General features: G+C 40.6%; 1 protein-coding gene across 1 annotated transcript in view; it reads left to right on the top strand.

Annotated features, from left to right (window-relative positions):
• The window catches only part of LOC128225116 (coagulation factor XI-like), a 54,593-nt gene extending 40,814 nt beyond the window's left edge, over positions 1-13,779 (top strand). The window contains 4 exon segments of the mRNA XM_052935150.1: positions 3,748-4,306; positions 5,952-6,082; positions 12,417-12,506; positions 12,508-13,779. Coding sequence (XP_052791110.1) covers positions 3,748-4,306; positions 5,952-6,082; positions 12,417-12,506; positions 12,508-13,131 — 1,404 coding nt within the window. The 3' untranslated portion in view covers positions 13,132-13,779.
• The last annotated feature ends 3,026 nt before the right edge of the window (positions 13,780-16,805 follow it).

The raw sequence follows: 16,805 nt of genomic DNA, 5'->3' as shown, positions 1-16,805 counted from the left end.
TCCCTTAAAGAACTAATGACCCTGACTAGCCCCTCAAACGAAATTTGCTTGATATAATGACAATGACTTGTCCCTGAAATAATTTTACTAGGGATAATGACCCTGACGTAGATCCTGAAAGAACTTTCTAGGGAGAATGACCCTGACTAGTCCCTGAAAGAATTTTGCTAGGGAGACTGATCCTAACTAGTCCCTGAAAGAACTTGGCTAAGGAGGATGACCCTGACTAGTGCCTGAAAGACTTTTGCTATGGCAAATGTCCCTGACTAGTCCCTGAAAAAACTTTTCCTAGGGAGAATGACATGTGTCTGAAAGACTTATGCGTGGGAGAATGATCCTGACTAATCCATGAAAGACAGTGTAAGGGAGAACGACCCTGACTAGTCCTTCAAAGACTTTTCTTAGTTAGAATGACCCTGACTAGACACTGAAAGAGTTTTGTATGAGAAACCTTCCCTGACTAGTCTCTGAAAGAAATTTACTAGTTAGGATGACCCTGACTAGTCCCTGAAAGAACTTTACTAGGCAGAATGACACTGACTAGTCCCTGAAAGAACTTTATTGGGGAAGGATGACCCTGACTAGTCCCTGAAAGACTTTTGCTAGTGAGGAATACCCTGACTTGTTCCTGAAAAAACTTTACTAGGTAGGACGACCCTGACTAGTCCCTGAAATAACGTTACTAGGTAGGACGACCCTGGATAGTCCCTGAAAGAACGTTACTAGGTAGGACGACCCTGGATAGTCCCTGAAATAACGTTACTAGGTAAGACGACCCTGGCTAGTCCCTGAAAGAACGTTACTAGGTAGGACGACCCTGGCTAGTCCCTGAAAGAACGTTACTAGGTAGGACGACCCTGGCAAGTCCCTGAAAGAACGTTACTAGGTAGGACGACCCTGGATAGTCCCTGAAAGAACGTTACTAGGTAGGACGACCCTGGCTAGTCCCTGAAAGAACGTTATTAGGTAGGACGAGCCTGGCTAGTCCCTCAAAGACTTTTGCTAGTGAGGATAACCCTGACTTGTCCCTAAATTACTTTACTAGGTAGGACGACCCTGGATAGTCCCTGAAATAACGTTACTAGGTAAGACGACCCTGGCTAGTCCCTGAAAGAACGTTACTAGGTAGGACGACCCTGGGTAGTCCCTGAAAGAACGTTACTAGGTAGGACGACCCTGGCTAGTCCCTGAAAGAACGTTACTAGGTAGGACGACCCTGGCTAGTCCCTGAAAGAACGTTACTAGGTAGGACGAGCCTGGCTAGTCCCTCAAAGACTTTTGCTAGTGATGATTACCCTGACTTGTCCCTAAATAACTTTACTAGGTATGATGACCCTGACTAGTCCCTGAAAGAACTTTACTAGGTATGACGACCCTGGCTAGTCCCTGAAAGAACTTTACTAGGTATGATGACCCTGACTAGTCCCTGAAAGAACTTTACTAGGTAGGACGACCCTGGCTAGTCCCTGAAAGAACGTAACTAGGTAGGACGACCCTGGCTAGTCCCTGAAAGAACGTTACTAGGTAGGATGACCCTGGCTAGTCCCTAAAAGAACTTTTAACCCTGACTAATACCTCGAACACTTTTGCTAGAGAGAATGACCCTGACTAGATCTTAAAAGTACTTTTCTAGTCAGAATGACCCTGACTTGTTCCTAAAATATCTTTACTAGGGAGGTGACCCTAACGACTAGTCTTTTCCAGTGAGAATATCCCTGACTTTACTAGGTAAGATGACCCTGACTGGTCCCTGAAAGACTTTTGCTAGTGAGTAATACCCTGACTTGTTCCTGAAAAAACATAACTAGGTAGGACGACCCTGGCTAGTCCCTGAAATAACGTTACTAGGTAGGACGACACTGGCTAGTCCCTGAAAGAACGTTACTAGGTAGGACGACCCTGGATAGTCCCTGAAACAACGTTACTAGGTAGGACGACCCTGGCTAGTCCCTGAAAGAACGTTACTAGGTAGGACGACCCTGGCTAGTCCCTGAAAGAACGTTACTAGGTAGGACGACCCTGGATAGTCCCTGAAAGAACGTTACTAGGTAGGACGAGCCTGGCTAGTCCCTGAAAGAACGTTACTAGGAAGGACGAGCCTGGCTAGTCCCTCAAAGACTTTTGCTAGTGAGGATAACCCTGACTTGTCCCTAGATAACTTTACTAGGTATGGTGACCCTGACTAGTCCCTGAAAGAACTTTACTAGGTATGACGACCCTGGCTAGTCCCTGAAAGAACGTTACTAGGTAGGACGACCCTGGCTAGTCCCTGAAAGAACGTTACTAGGTAGGATGACCCTGGCTAGTCCCTGAAAGAACTTTTAAACTTGACTAATACCTCGAACACTTTTGCTAGAGAAAATGACCCTGACTAGATCATAAAAGAACTTTTCTACATAGAATGACCCTGACTTGTTCCTGAAAGATCTTTACTAGGGAGGTGACCCTAACGACTAGTCCCTGAAATAACTTTGCCGTTGAGAATTACTCTGACTTTACTAGGTAGGATGACCCTGACTTGTCCCTTAGATAACTTTTCTAGGGAAAATTACCCTGACTGGTCCCTGAAAAACTAATGCTTAAAAAATTATCTTGACTAGTTCCTGAAAGAACTTCACTCGGCAGAATGACCCTGACTTGTCCCTGAAAGAACTTTACTAGGTTGGATTTTTACTAGCCCCTGAAAGAACTAGTACTTTGTTGATCTTTATGTAGGGAGAATGAACATGACTGGTCCTTGGAATAATTGTTCTTGTGGGAATGACCCTGACTATACCTCATTAAAACTTTTCAATGGGTAATATATCCTTGACTAGACTTTTGTAGATGTCTGTTCTTGTATTTTCATTTCATTCAGATAATTACAAAAGGAACGGATCATTTTGTGGATGCTACTTACATAATACATACACTTTTATTTTATTAACTAGTAATATTTCATAAGTAGTTGTACACAACCAAATAGTGGGCCATTTAATTAACAGTACCTAATTCGTATCGTTGTACCCATACTACTGATAAAAATATATCCTACGTTCTTAACCGCACCTAGGGTGTTTCATGAAAGGCCCTCCACGTCTTCATTTTACCATCTGGAAGGAAGGTCACGGATATCCGTTCCTTGCATTAAGTGACAGAATTGTGGTCAACCACAAACTCTACATGAACTTACTAGTAATTGGAAAACAGTTTGTTGTTCTTGAAATCTTGGAAACTTCATATTTAAAGAAAAACATACAATGTACATATGCATACTATATCAGGCAGTGCTATACACTGATGTTAAACTTCCAGAAACAGATACAGCATATACGGTAAACATCGTATTTTTCTTTATTTTTTTTAAACTTACGTATTCAAAAAGGATGTGTCCTAGAATTTGACTTTGCAATAGGCATACAATGTTTTTGTTTTATTTGCAGCATTTGACTGTGAAATATATAATCTAAATTTACCTGACAGCTATGTTAATATTTCTTGATATCTCCGTTACTTTATCTTTTTTTTTCTTGCAATATAATCAATTTTATTAGATGTTGTATCGGACGGGTAAAATTAAGTATAACTTTATCGATAAAAACCGTTTGAAGGATGACTTCCGAATCTGATCCTTTCAATATGGAAAGCGAGAAATTTTAATGCCGTTTTGTTCAAAGTATGATCGGCGATATGACCTAGCTGAGCGTAGATCGTTTTTTAGCATAGCGCCTCACGTGTTTCTAATTACTTATTTCTACTTTCTTTTAGCAGTCCGAGAACGGAAGTCTTACCTCACAGGAAGGTCCACAATCAGTGTACAACCCTGATAACCTCCTAACAAACGTCTTCCATCCCTGGACGGCCTGGAGCGAGTGCAACCGGAAGTGCCATCAAACACGGAAACGACACTGTAAAAAGCCGCGACATTGTGGAAAAAGTTATATCAAAGAAAAACAAAACTGTTTCGGTGATCTATGTCAAACGAAAAAAGTTTCGAAAAATCGAATGAAACTTTTACGTCTACGTAAAAATGGTAAATTTGTAAAACAAATTTTATATAAATATCTGTACGGCACGTGGACAAAATGGACAGTGTGCTCAAGAAATTGTATGAAGGAGCGATACCGGAAGTGCAAGCAGCCGGCCATGTGCGGGGACAGCTTTATTCAAGAGGAAAGGCAGTGCCGGAGGGCAACGTTAACGTGTCGCAAGCAGTACGTACTCAGGACGTTTGTAACGGTAAACGAGCTCAGCAAACCGAAAGGAGACAAGCTTGAGGAAGAGATAAAAAAAATCGTAAATGTGTCTGGCACACCACACCTTCCAGGTGAGTACCGACTAATTTAAGTGTCATCTCAATTTAAAGTGTGATAATTGAGCCAAAAACAAGCAAAATATTTACAAGGGCGAACGTTTCTATATTTAGACAGTTCTATAATTGGCTACAAATGCGGGTGCATGTGCCCTTTCTTCTCATTTACATTCTCCAGGTTTTTTAACCGTTCCGTTAATGTTTCTTTAGGTATAAAAACACTTTCTTAACAAGTCGAATGCAGTAGATATTATAAAAAATGGAGGTCACGATAGGGTATACTAGTATACGATTCCCCACAAGTATAAACATAGAATGGGTAAAGTAGAATATGTATTCGCATTTTGGACAGAGAAAGCATTCATATATTTCATCTAATGCCTACTTGTGTTATATTTCATAAACTTATGTATCACGTCTATATACCTATTAAATCTGAATATAATAAAACGCCAAAAGCGGAAAGTGTTAATAAGGCAATGCATCAGATGATCGTACAATTCGGACGGTTGCTGTTTGTCATGAAGTCGGTCGAATTCTTTTCAAACATGTGCATTTGTGTGCGTATTAGCTTTTTTTTAAACTATTTGTAGCATCAAGTCGATCGGACGGAAAATACATCATTCCAATTTAGATATAAATTGAGAAGACAGCAAAGTTTGCATGCCGACAAAAGAATGTGGGAATCGCAGTGGCACGTCAGTTCATTGTACAATGTTCGATGTCGAACTGCCATGTCACATTCCGCGCGTGATGGACGTCACTCACAGTCATTTCTCGCTCGCATAACATTTACGTTGTTACAGCCAGTTTTGCTTATTTACTAAACAGATGGAAAGAAGAGTATATACTTTTAACTATGCGATAATTGTAATTGCAGCATTTCACGACCGTCAGAAATATGTCAATGAATCGCTCTGAACTGAATCAGTGATGTGGTTATAAACCTAGGGGATTTTTTTTTTGACAAATGCATACATGTCCGTCTCAAAAATTTTTTTATCGTGAATTCATTCGAGTCAAGGAGCATGTTGACTATCACCTATTAACTATACTGACTTATAATAGTGTCTGTTGTACTCGTACGTCTATGAAGCATATATGACGTTTTCACTAATATGTAATTGTTTCATATCAAACTCTTGAGACGCTACTGAAATGATACAGCTTATTTAATAACTATACCAAGACAAAAATAATAATTCTCTGATAAAAAAAATCCAAACTGCATCCGACTTTCACTGTTCTTATGTATTAAATTTGCCTGAAAGATGCACTCTTACTCCCAAATAGGTTTACCACTATCAAAAATATTGTTTTAATATTCCAAAAAGGACAAATAAATGTCGAAAACAATGGTTCTTATGAAGGATCCCGAATTGAATTTGAATAAAATGAGCATAAAACACGGTATTTCTACCTGATAAGCATATAGTAGACCACATTAAATCATTTATTATTTTTGTGCTTTCTGCTATTGAATACATGGTAACAATCTTGTTATCAGTAATTAATATTTTCCATCAATGCATCATTTAGTTATTAATTAAAGTTTTATCAGTAAAAATCGATGTTTGTTATACATGTGTATGTATTGATTTTGAATAAGAGAGTCACATTTAAGGGGCACTGTTTTCAGCTTTCATGCTCATTGTTTCAGGAGAAAACAGAAAGAATATGAAATCCAGTGTGTTGTCAAACCTGGCTTCGACGTGCGGTTTAAGGGCGATGGAAGGGTCGTACAGAATTGTGCAAGGACATGAGGCCAGAAAACACGCCTGGCCCTGGCAGGTAATTTACACTAGACACATTTAGGCTCGCAGTTATTGTAATGGTGGAGATATCATTACTCGTATATATAACTAGTGGTATTAACTGTACTCGTTAAATGGCAGTAACAGCATCCTTAGTTATATAAGGAGGTTTTATCATTCTAAAGTTAGAATACCAATCCACAATCAACCCGTTACTTGCTTAATAAATAAATATTATAAACACTATTTCATACAGTTGTCTTTCACAGGGTATTTTTCAAAATTGTTTTGTTCAGGAAGTGTAAACCTGAAGTGCTAAGGCTCGTGACGAGCTTATCAAGTACAGGTACTTGATAAGACAGCTCGTGACCAACAGAGTATAGACTTCATCAGACTGCTGGTGACGAGTATAGTGTACAGCATAAGTGTAGACCTGATCAAACTACTCGTGAGGAGTATAGTGTACACCAAATCAGACTGCTCGTTACTAACATTGAGTACACATGAAGAGACAACTGGTGACCAGCGTAGAGTTCACCTGCTCAAACTGCTCGTGACCAGCATATTGTCCACCTGCTCAGACTGCTCGTGACCAGCGTAGAGTTCACCTGCTCAGACTGCCGGTGACCAGCATAGTGTCCCCCTGCTCAGACTGCTCATGACCAGCATAGAGTTCACCTGCTCAGACTGCTCGTGACCAGCATAGAGTAAACCTGCTCAGACTGCTCGTGATCAGCATAGAGTTCACCTGCTCAGACTGCTCGTGACCAGCATATAGTTCACCTGCTCAGACTGCTCGTGACCAGCATAGAGTTCACCTGCTCAGACTGCTCGTGACCAGCGTAGAGTTCACCTGCTCAGACTGCCCGTGACCAGCATAGTGTCCCCCTACTCAGACTGCTCATGACCAGCATAGAGTTCACCTGCTCAGACTTCTCGTGACCAGCGTAGAGTTCACCTGCTCAGACTGCCCGTGACCAGCATAGAGTTCACCTGCTCAGACTGCTCGTGACCAGCATAGAGTACACCTGTTCAGACTGCTCATGACCAGCGTAGAGTTCACCTGCTCAGACTGCCCGTGACCAGCATAGTGTCCCCCTGCTCAGACTGCTCATGACAAGCATAGTGTTCACCTGCTTAGACTGCTCGTTACCAGCATAGAGTTCAGCTGCTCACACTATTCGTGACCAGCTTAGTGTTCACCTGCTCAGACTGCCCGTCCCCAGCATATAATTCATCTGGTTAGACTGCTCGTGACCAGCATAGTGTAGACGTACCTGCTCAGACTACTCATGACCAACATAGAGTTCACCTGCTCAGTCTGCTCGTGACCAGCATCGAGTTCACCTGCTCAGACTGCTCAGACTGCTCGTGACCGGCATAGAGATCAACTGTTCAGACTGCTCATGACCAGCATATAATTCACCTGTTTAGATTGCTCGTGACCAGCATAGTGTAGACGAACCTGCTCAGACTGCTCGTGACCAGCATAGAGTTCACCTGCTCAGACTGCTCATGACCAGCATAGAGTATACCTGCTCAGACTGATCGTGACCAGAATGGTGTCCCCCTGCTCAGACTGCTCGTGACCAGCATAGAGTTCACCTGCTCAGACTGCTCATGACCAGCATAGAGTTCACCTGCTCAGACTGCTCGTGACCAGCATAGAGTTCACCTGCTCAGACTGCTCGTGATCAGCATAGAGTTCACCTGCTCAGACTGCTCATGACCAGCAAAGAGTACACCTGCTCAGACTGATCGTGACCAGCATGGTGTCCCCCTTCTCAGACTGCTCGTGACCAGCATAGAGTTCACCTGCTCAGACTGCTCATGACCAGCATAGAGTTCGCCTGCTCAGACTGCTCATGACCAGCATAGAGTTCACCTGATCAGACTACTCATGATCAACATAAAGTTCACCTGCTCAGACTGCTCAGACTGCTCATTACCAGCATCGAGTTCACCTGCTCAGACTGCCCCGTGACCAGCATAGAGTTCACCTGCTCAGACTGCTCATGACCAGCATCGAGTTCACCTGCTCAGTCTGCCCGTGACCAGCATAGAGTTCACCTCCTCAGACTGCTCGTGACCAGCATAGAGTTCACCTGATCAGACTGCCCGTGACCAGCATAGAGTCCACCTGTTCAGACTGCCCGTGACCAGCATAGAGTTCACCTGTTCAGACTGATCGTGACCAGCATAGAGTACACCTGCTCAGACTGCTCGTGACCAGCATAGAGTTCACCTGCTCAGACTGCTCGTGACCAGCATAGAGTTCACCTGCTCAGACTGCTCGTGACCAGCACTATATGCGATTGTGGTTTTATGTGTTTTGTGTGATCCATAAACGTAAAAGAAATAAATTTGACACAAATAAGTCTTCTTTTGTTTCACTTTATTTTGCTGTTTTCACGACGGAAATATGTAACAAGACCGTTCAATTGTGGATGTAAACATCGGTCATCAATCTAACTCGCACGTGTTGGGATTGGTGATATTTTTTTTAATTCGGATGAGTCGATTTTTCGTTATCTCGACTTTTTTCACTAGGTCCCGAAAAAGTCGACATAACGAGTTTCGACTGTACGTCTAAACTATGCCGGTCTCGATCAGTCTCATCTTGTACGTCAATAATATTTTGATCACAAGCACTACCAGTAGTTAAAAAAAATCCTGATCAGGTATACACTGATCACCAGCAGTCTGATCAGGTGAACTCTATGCTGGTCACGAGCAGTCTGAGCAGGTGAAATTTATGCTGGTCACGAGCAGTCTGAGCAGGTGATCTCTATGCTGGTCACGAGCTGTCTGAGCAGGTGAACTTTATGTTGGTCATGAGTACTCTGATCAGGTACGTCTACACTATGCTGGTCACGAGCAGTCTGAGCAGATGAACTCTATGCTGGTCATGAGCAGTCTGAACAGGTGAACTCTATGCTGGTCACGGGCAGTCTGATCAGGTGAACTCTATGCTGGTCACGAGCAGTCTGAGGAGGTGAACTCTATGCTGGTCACGGGCAGACCGAGCAGGTGAACTCTTTGCTGGTCATGAGCAGTCTGAGCAGGTGAACTCTATGCTGATCACGAGCAGTCTGAGCAGGGGGACACTATGCTGGTCACGATCAGTCTGAGCAGGTGTACTCCCTGCTGGTCATGAGCAGTCTGAGCAGGTGAACTCTATGCTGGTCACGAGCAGTCTGAGCAGGTTCGTCTACACTATGCTGGTCACGAGCAGTCTAACCAGGTGAATTCTATGCTGGTCATGAGCAGTCTGAACAGGTGAACTATATGCTGGTCACGAGCAGTCTGAGCAGTCTGAGCAGGTGAACTCTATGCTGGTCACGAGCAGTCTAACCAGATGAATTCTATGCTGGTGATGGGCAGTCTGAGCAGGTGAACACTAAGCTGGTCACGAATAGTGTGAGCAGCTGAACTCTATGCTGGTCACGAGCAGTCTAAGCAGGTGAACACTATGCTGATCATGAGCAGTCTGAGCAGGGGGACACTATGCTGGTCACGAGCAGTCTGAGTACGTGAACTCTACGCTGGTCGCGAGCAGTCTGAGCAGGTGAACTCTATGCTAGTCACGAGAAGTCTGAGCAGGTGAACTCTATGCTGGTCACGAGCAGTCTGAGCAGGTGAACTCTATGCTGGTCATGGGCAGTCTGAGCAGGTGAACTCTACGCTGGTCACGAGCAGTCTGAGCAGGTGAACTCTATGCTGGTCAAGAGCAGTCTGAGCAGTCTGATCAGGTGAACTCTATGCTGGTCACGGGCAGTCTGAGCAGGTGAACTCTACGCTGGTCACGGGCAGTCTGAGCACGTGAACTCTATGCTGGTCATGAGCAGTCTAAGCAGGGGGACACTATGCTGGTCACGGAAAATTTGAAATGATTGATGCGTTTATTCTTAAAATCATATAAAGTGATGTATTATCGGTCATATCATGACTTCGTAATTGACAATTTCGTTTTTAGCTCTACTGGCCAAAGGGCAAAAGAGCCTATGCGATGGTAATGTGTACGCAGTATGTGCATCCGTGCGTCCGTGTGTCTGTAAACAATTGCTTGTGGACACGATACAGTCTTCATTTTTGATTGGATCTCGATGAAACGTGTACAGTATCTAGATATCCATTAGAGCTCAGTTCCTTTCGAAAACCAACAAGATCTGCCCATGCATGCCTAGATTATGGCCCTTGATAGTATAATAAAATGCTATTGTGTAAACACTAGCTTGTGAACACGATACAGTCTTCAGTTTTTATTGTTTCTCGATGAAACTTGTACAGTATTTAGATATCCATTAGAGCTCGGTTTCTTTCGAAAACCAGCCAGATCCGACCATGCATGCCTAGATTATGGGCCTTGAAAGTATTTAAAAATCAGTTCGTCTGTAAACAATTGCTTGTGAACATGATACAGTCTTCAGTTTTGATTGTATCTCGATGAAACTTTTACAGTATTTAGATATCCATTAGAACTTGGTTCCTTTTGAAAACCAGCCAGATCTACCCATGCATTCCTGGATTATGGATCTTGAAAGTATAAAAAATGCTATTTTAAGCTAAGTCTATTTTTAGCCAAGTCTACCTGAGCGAAGTCTATTTTTAGCCAAGTTTACATGTAAAGTCACAATTGCTTGTGAAGGTTTGTTCAAATTATGCCCCTGGGGTCATTACTGCCCCCCCTCACGGAAATTGTCACGCAAGGGACCAGTGCGGCAAATGCAAACGACCTCGGCGACGTTGGCGGAGGCCCAGGGTAGAGTTCTCTTTTTTTGTAAGGGACGGACTCCCCCCCCTCCCACCCCCCCCCCCTTAAATTGGGAAACATTAAAAACCTTTTTGTCTGAAACCACTATGCAAATCCTTGCTATTTTGAACAAGGCTTTATATAGTGGTCCACTACCATGGTTGTTCAAATTATGCCCCTTGGGTCAAAACAGAAATATTTTCAATATCTTATTGTTTCAAACCACAAGGCCCATACCTTTGATATTTGTTGTGGAGCATCATATGATGCAATTGGAAACATTTAAAATAATGCCCCTTGGGCAAATGCTGGCCCCACCCCTTTTGACTTACTTATTAATTTTTAAAGCTACAGTAATGAAATTTTGACCATGTGAACAGTTTTGCAAACAAACATTAATCTTGACCTCGGATGTCCTTGACTTTGACCTTTGACCGAGTTTTTATTTTTAAAGCTACAGAAATGAAATTTTGACAATGAGTACAGTTTTGAAAGCAAATATTTTTTACCCTCAGATTATCTTTACTTGGCACATATTAAAATAGTTCATGCAACTAATCTGCTTACAACACTTCCTGGCCTCAGATGTTGAACGTGCAGCGTTTTCAGCTAACCCAAACACTAAAAGTGAACTATATATTTGTTGCCTATTACTCAAACGTACATGCTCTGGATTGAAAATAACCATAAGAGCCTTGTCAGTAGAGCATAGGCCCTTTTGGGCCTCTTGTTGGAGAATCCTGATCGCCTTTATATGCCGTTTTGAGTTAAGGTTTTTCCTAGGGCTTTTTCGATAAGGAATACAGCCTCAAGTTTGAATAATAGAAAAGGAAAAAGAAACTTTTCAAAATATACATACTAAATTGTCTTAAATCTTTCGGGGGTTTAAAGGGGCTGTACTCTGTATGATAAAATAGCGGGGGGGGGGAGAAAATTGTCGAAAACTGACATAAACTTGGCATCGATGTGTCCATTGCACAATGCATTGAAACTTATTAACTGAAGTACCACATAGTTTACAATTTATTTAAGTTTAGCAGTTATTTCGTATTTTTCCTTTAAAAAAGATTACAAGGTATTCCTTATGCGTGATTGGCTTGTCGGTGTTATCACGTCATATTACCGAGGTAGGTGTATTATCTTAATTATGTCACCTTATTAGCGGAAGCCGTTGTAGCTCCGTGGATACACGCTGGATTGCAATTTTGCCGACGCGGGTTCGAACCCGGTCACCGACACATTTTTTGTTTGTTTACATCTTGGTACTTTTTTTACAATTATGATATCAAAGCGTAACACATTCTATTCGATAGTTGTCCTGAGATTCGTTACAGAAAATACGTTTTTTTTTGGTGCCAATCTGGTGTACAGCCCTTTTAACAATAAACTTTTCTCAAAAGAAATATAAAAATAAATAATAAAGAACACGCAGTATATACGACGCATTTCCAAAAAGGTATAAATGATATCGTGTAAATTGTTGAAATTACAGATCAGACAAATTGTTCAAAACCATGTGAGTCTGTATTTTAATCAATATGTTAAAATATTAGCACAAACGTGCGGAAAGTGTTGCTTATTTGTGTCATGTGCTTTAAAACCAGTATGTCTGTTGCAGATTTCTATCCTGGAGAAGACAGAGGAGCAGTTTTGTGGCGGGACTTTGATCGCTCCACAGTGGGTCCTTACGGCAGCGCACTGTGTCAGGAAAAAAAAAACGCAAGAGGAAGATTTTTGTTCGTGTAGGCGATCATCATATATTTGAACATGACAAAGGGGAGAAAAAAATGAAAATTGAAGATTTTGTACACCCAAGGTATAATTATAACACAATTACTAATGACATAGCACTTTTAAAACTTGAAAAGCCAATGGCGCCATCTGATACCGTCGGTTTCGCATGCCTACCAAACAAAGGCGACGCCATTGAGAAGCGTATAAAAAAAGCGGATCATTCTGAACTGTGTTATATAATTGGATGGGGTAAAGCTAAAAGCACTGATTTGTACGGGTCTACTAGATTATTAGAAGCACAAATTCCACTTGTAGATAGAGACACTTGTCAAAAAGCATTTGACTATGTTATACATAGGACTCAGCTGTGTGCGGGAAGTAGGAGAGGGGGCGTGGACTCCTGCGCCGGTGATAGCGGAGGTCCATTATTGTGCGCACGTAAGACAGAAAACCCCAATGGTGTATCTAAAAATAGATGGACGGTTTACGGTGTAACAAGCTATGGGGAAGGGTGTGGTGAAAAGAAAAAATACGGAATATACACAAATGTGAGAAGATATCTGGATTGGATAACAGAAACGATTGAAACAAACAGCTAGTAGCTCTTAAATTCAAAAACCATTTTCTTATTTTTTGTCGTAATTTAATGAAATTGGTCAATTACCATAATAATACATAAAACATACCATATTAATCTATACCTATCTCAGAGTAAGGGGTGTCTTACTCTGGGACAATCGTATGTTATAATTGGGGAGTCTTAGATTTTGCTTCAAAGCACTGAACACAAGAGGTACTTTTGTAGTAAGGTCAAGTTTGAGCAACAGGTGTTTTATCGACCTAGCTCATTATGCACCAGTCAATTGTAACCACGCCCCCCCCCCCAGGTCCGGAGAATAGCGGGGACTTTGACTTTCGGACCAGCCAACCCCGGCTAAAATCCCCACCCTGCGGCGACGAACAGATGGTAAAATCCCCGCCAAATGCCCCAGCACCCCAGGGACCCTAGGTAAGGCCCATTCCCCGCTTTATTTAAACTGCGAAGACAAAACCACCCCATTCACCCGGCACTGCGGTGCCACCTGAAAGGTAAAAACACGGCCCATTTCCCCGGCTATCCCCGGTATACCCCCTGACCTGGTGGGCCGTGGTTACAATTGACTGGTGCATTAACAAACAATGCAGTGATTAGCCAATTTATTTGTCTATAGTTATGAATTAAGAAATAAATGTCAGGGCATCTTTAACGCTTTATTGTTAATGTTACCCTGGGGCTGCATTCATTAAGCATCATAGTTACAATTTTCAACTTGCTTATTAAATACGGCCCCTGCTTACATTGTTCTAAAGTATTTTCCTAAAACAAACATTTCGTTGTTGACACTATTTTATGGCTCAGAAGATTGGGTCCAAGAAAAGCAAACTTGGGTGTTGCAATTAACATTGATAGTTTACCTCCTGTGTCAGACAAGGTGAACATGGTGTCTTTTTTTAATGTGAGTTTTAAAGTCAACGCTATTTTTTGTTTTATATTTGAGCCAACCGATTGTTGAAAAAATCTTAGTTTTAAAGGTTTATACTGCGATAATGACCGAAGCATTGCAATGTAACATCAGTTAAATTTTGTTTTTGCGAATATTCTGCACTCCATATTTATTAAGACAAGTGAATCGATAATGAACAATCGCCTCTTATAACCTACTACAATATCGCTAGGGTGGAGATTAGAGACACGCTCAAGTTTTTTCGTCATCACAAGAACTGTTTGAGTACTGTATTATTCGAATAAAACGCTAAACAATAGTTTTTGCAGAAAATAATAATAATATTCTAATCGTTTGGGCGCAAATATCTCTATACTAGCAAGAACGAACCGCTATACTTATTAACATGATAATTGATGAATTGTAATTGATAATTGTAATGAAAGGATGACAATATCCTAGTTATAAGAACCACCACTTCGACCTTTTTCCAACTGCAAAAATAAATGTACAACTTCGTAATCTAACTATTAGGATATTTTGTTTTAATAAATTTTGGAAAAAAGTCTCATTGTTGGGTAAAAAAAATGCTCATTTTGCCATGTACATGCGTTTATGTCTAATTATGCTGATAAGCATTTGTTTTCATTTCACATTGCATAAATGTCACATGGAAGAAATTTTAATCAATTTTAAATTTAATAAATACGTTTTTATGAAAGACACTTTAAAAAAAACGCAAGGTGATTTTCCATATGCAAGTTATTGCAGTTCGGTGTCCGACACAAATGCATATTCCTGTGTCAGAACAGAAATTATTCTCGGACAAAGACCGTGCGTGAATAGCGCATCACAAAACACATAGTTCAATTTCTTCTTCCACAAGAAACAGCGCCAAAATAAGGTTCCTGTCGAGGCTGTTTTGACATTATACAACGCACCTTTATCCACATTTCGGACCGAGAATGAAGCTTTGGACTTGGGCTGAAAATACACAACAAGATATTTACAACAAAGTAGCATCGACATTAAAAAATGTACTACTTTCGAGCTGTCGAAAAATCCTAATTACAGATTCACATTATGCTTGCTAAATATTGAACCCCAAAACTAAATAAATCTGTTTACAAAGCATATTGCCTTTTTTATTTTGTTCTTTGAAGTCAAATGAGTTCATTATGAACCCCTCGGGATCGCGTGACACCAACAGGGGCAAACAAAAACATTAGCAACAGTGCTCCCAGTAAAGCGCCTACAAAAAACACAGGCTACCCACGATGCACCGCCGGAAACAGCAGACCGGCATAAGACTGGAAAGGTCCGGTGACTCTATCGTGTTGTAAAATCTATCTTTAACTTAGGCTGCCTTGAATGTTTGTGGTTATATACTGAGGTTAAATTATCCAGAATTTGAAGAATTGTTAAAAGATTATGACATATTTTGTTGTACTGAGACAATGTATGCAAATAATGATGTTATAGTTTTGCATCACAGGCAAGAAAACAAAAGATTTTCAAACGATCCGGAGGAATCGGAGTATTTTGTAAGAGCCATTTATCTTAACCTATTTCTGTCGTGGAAACTGAATGTGATTATGTTTTGTGGATCCATATAAAAATACATTATTGAAGTACGTCATAATTGATTTTTCATGTCCAAGGAAAGACAGCTAATAACAGACCTTTGATATAATGATGTATAATTTCATTAAAATGCCCTTTACCAAGCTTGTTTAAATTATGGAGATTGAGTTGAATCTTGTCCCGGCCCCACGCCCAAGTTTTTTTCAATATATATAAATACTTAAGCTTCAAAACATGTTCTTCTCCCAATGATTTAGTTTAGAAACTTCATTGTTAATGTCAACTTTCGAGGATCTAAGTTTCGTTTTATGTTTATTAAACAAACTTGACTGTCAGTTTAATTAAGGCAAGACCTCGTTCAACGCTCTTGGTGCTTTGATGTATGCATGAGTTTTGAGATATATGTAAATCTAATGCCAGAACATACATAAATTATAATGCTTATTGTTTCGGAAATATAGCGTACATTGGTTATGTTTTTTGGCGTTTTTAAAACGTCCAGAGCTTGAAAAGAATACTCCTAAATATTTAGTAACCGTTACTATTTATGATTATAGCGGGTCGATCTTTTAGTGCCGAAAACAACTACCTTTGTTTTACCGATGCTGGCCTGTAAACAAATGTATTGCAATAATTATCAAAATCATCAATCATTTTTTTACCGATGCTGGCCTGTAAACAAATGTATTGCAATAATTATCAAAATCATCAATCATTTTTTTGTAAATCTGTTTCAGTTTCGCTAAGCACTTTATCGTCAGCGTAAAGTAGAGCAAGTATTTTTAGATAGGTGACCAAGCTTTATAGTAATAGCATAAGTAAATTCATGCACTAAATGGAATATGCTATTTGATTCCACATACAATGAATTAAACACTAGCATGTTCTTTAAAACCATTTTCATATATATATATATGTTATGTTCTGAAATAATCCATTGTCAATTTGGTAATTTGAAAACACATGAAATTTGATCTGTTCAGGGTTTGACATTGTCCTTCTTGACAGCTAGACAAGTCTTCCATTTATTTTGAAAACCTTCAAAATTTAAACTGAACAAGACTGAAGCATAAAACTCATAAAACCATACCCAAATGGGTTAAAAAAATTATACAAAACCATTCTGCATTCTCACATTACCCATACCATCAATTCTTATCTACCAACATAATGTTTTACATAAATTTAACGATGAAAAAAACATA

Source organism: Mya arenaria, chromosome 2, assembly GCF_026914265.1.
Source record: "Mya arenaria isolate MELC-2E11 chromosome 2, ASM2691426v1".
In the NCBI taxonomy this organism is placed as follows: Eukaryota; Metazoa; Mollusca; class Bivalvia; order Myida; family Myidae; genus Mya; species Mya arenaria.
The sequence above is the reverse complement of the archived record's forward strand: the minus strand, read 5'-3'. Positions and strand labels throughout refer to the sequence as shown.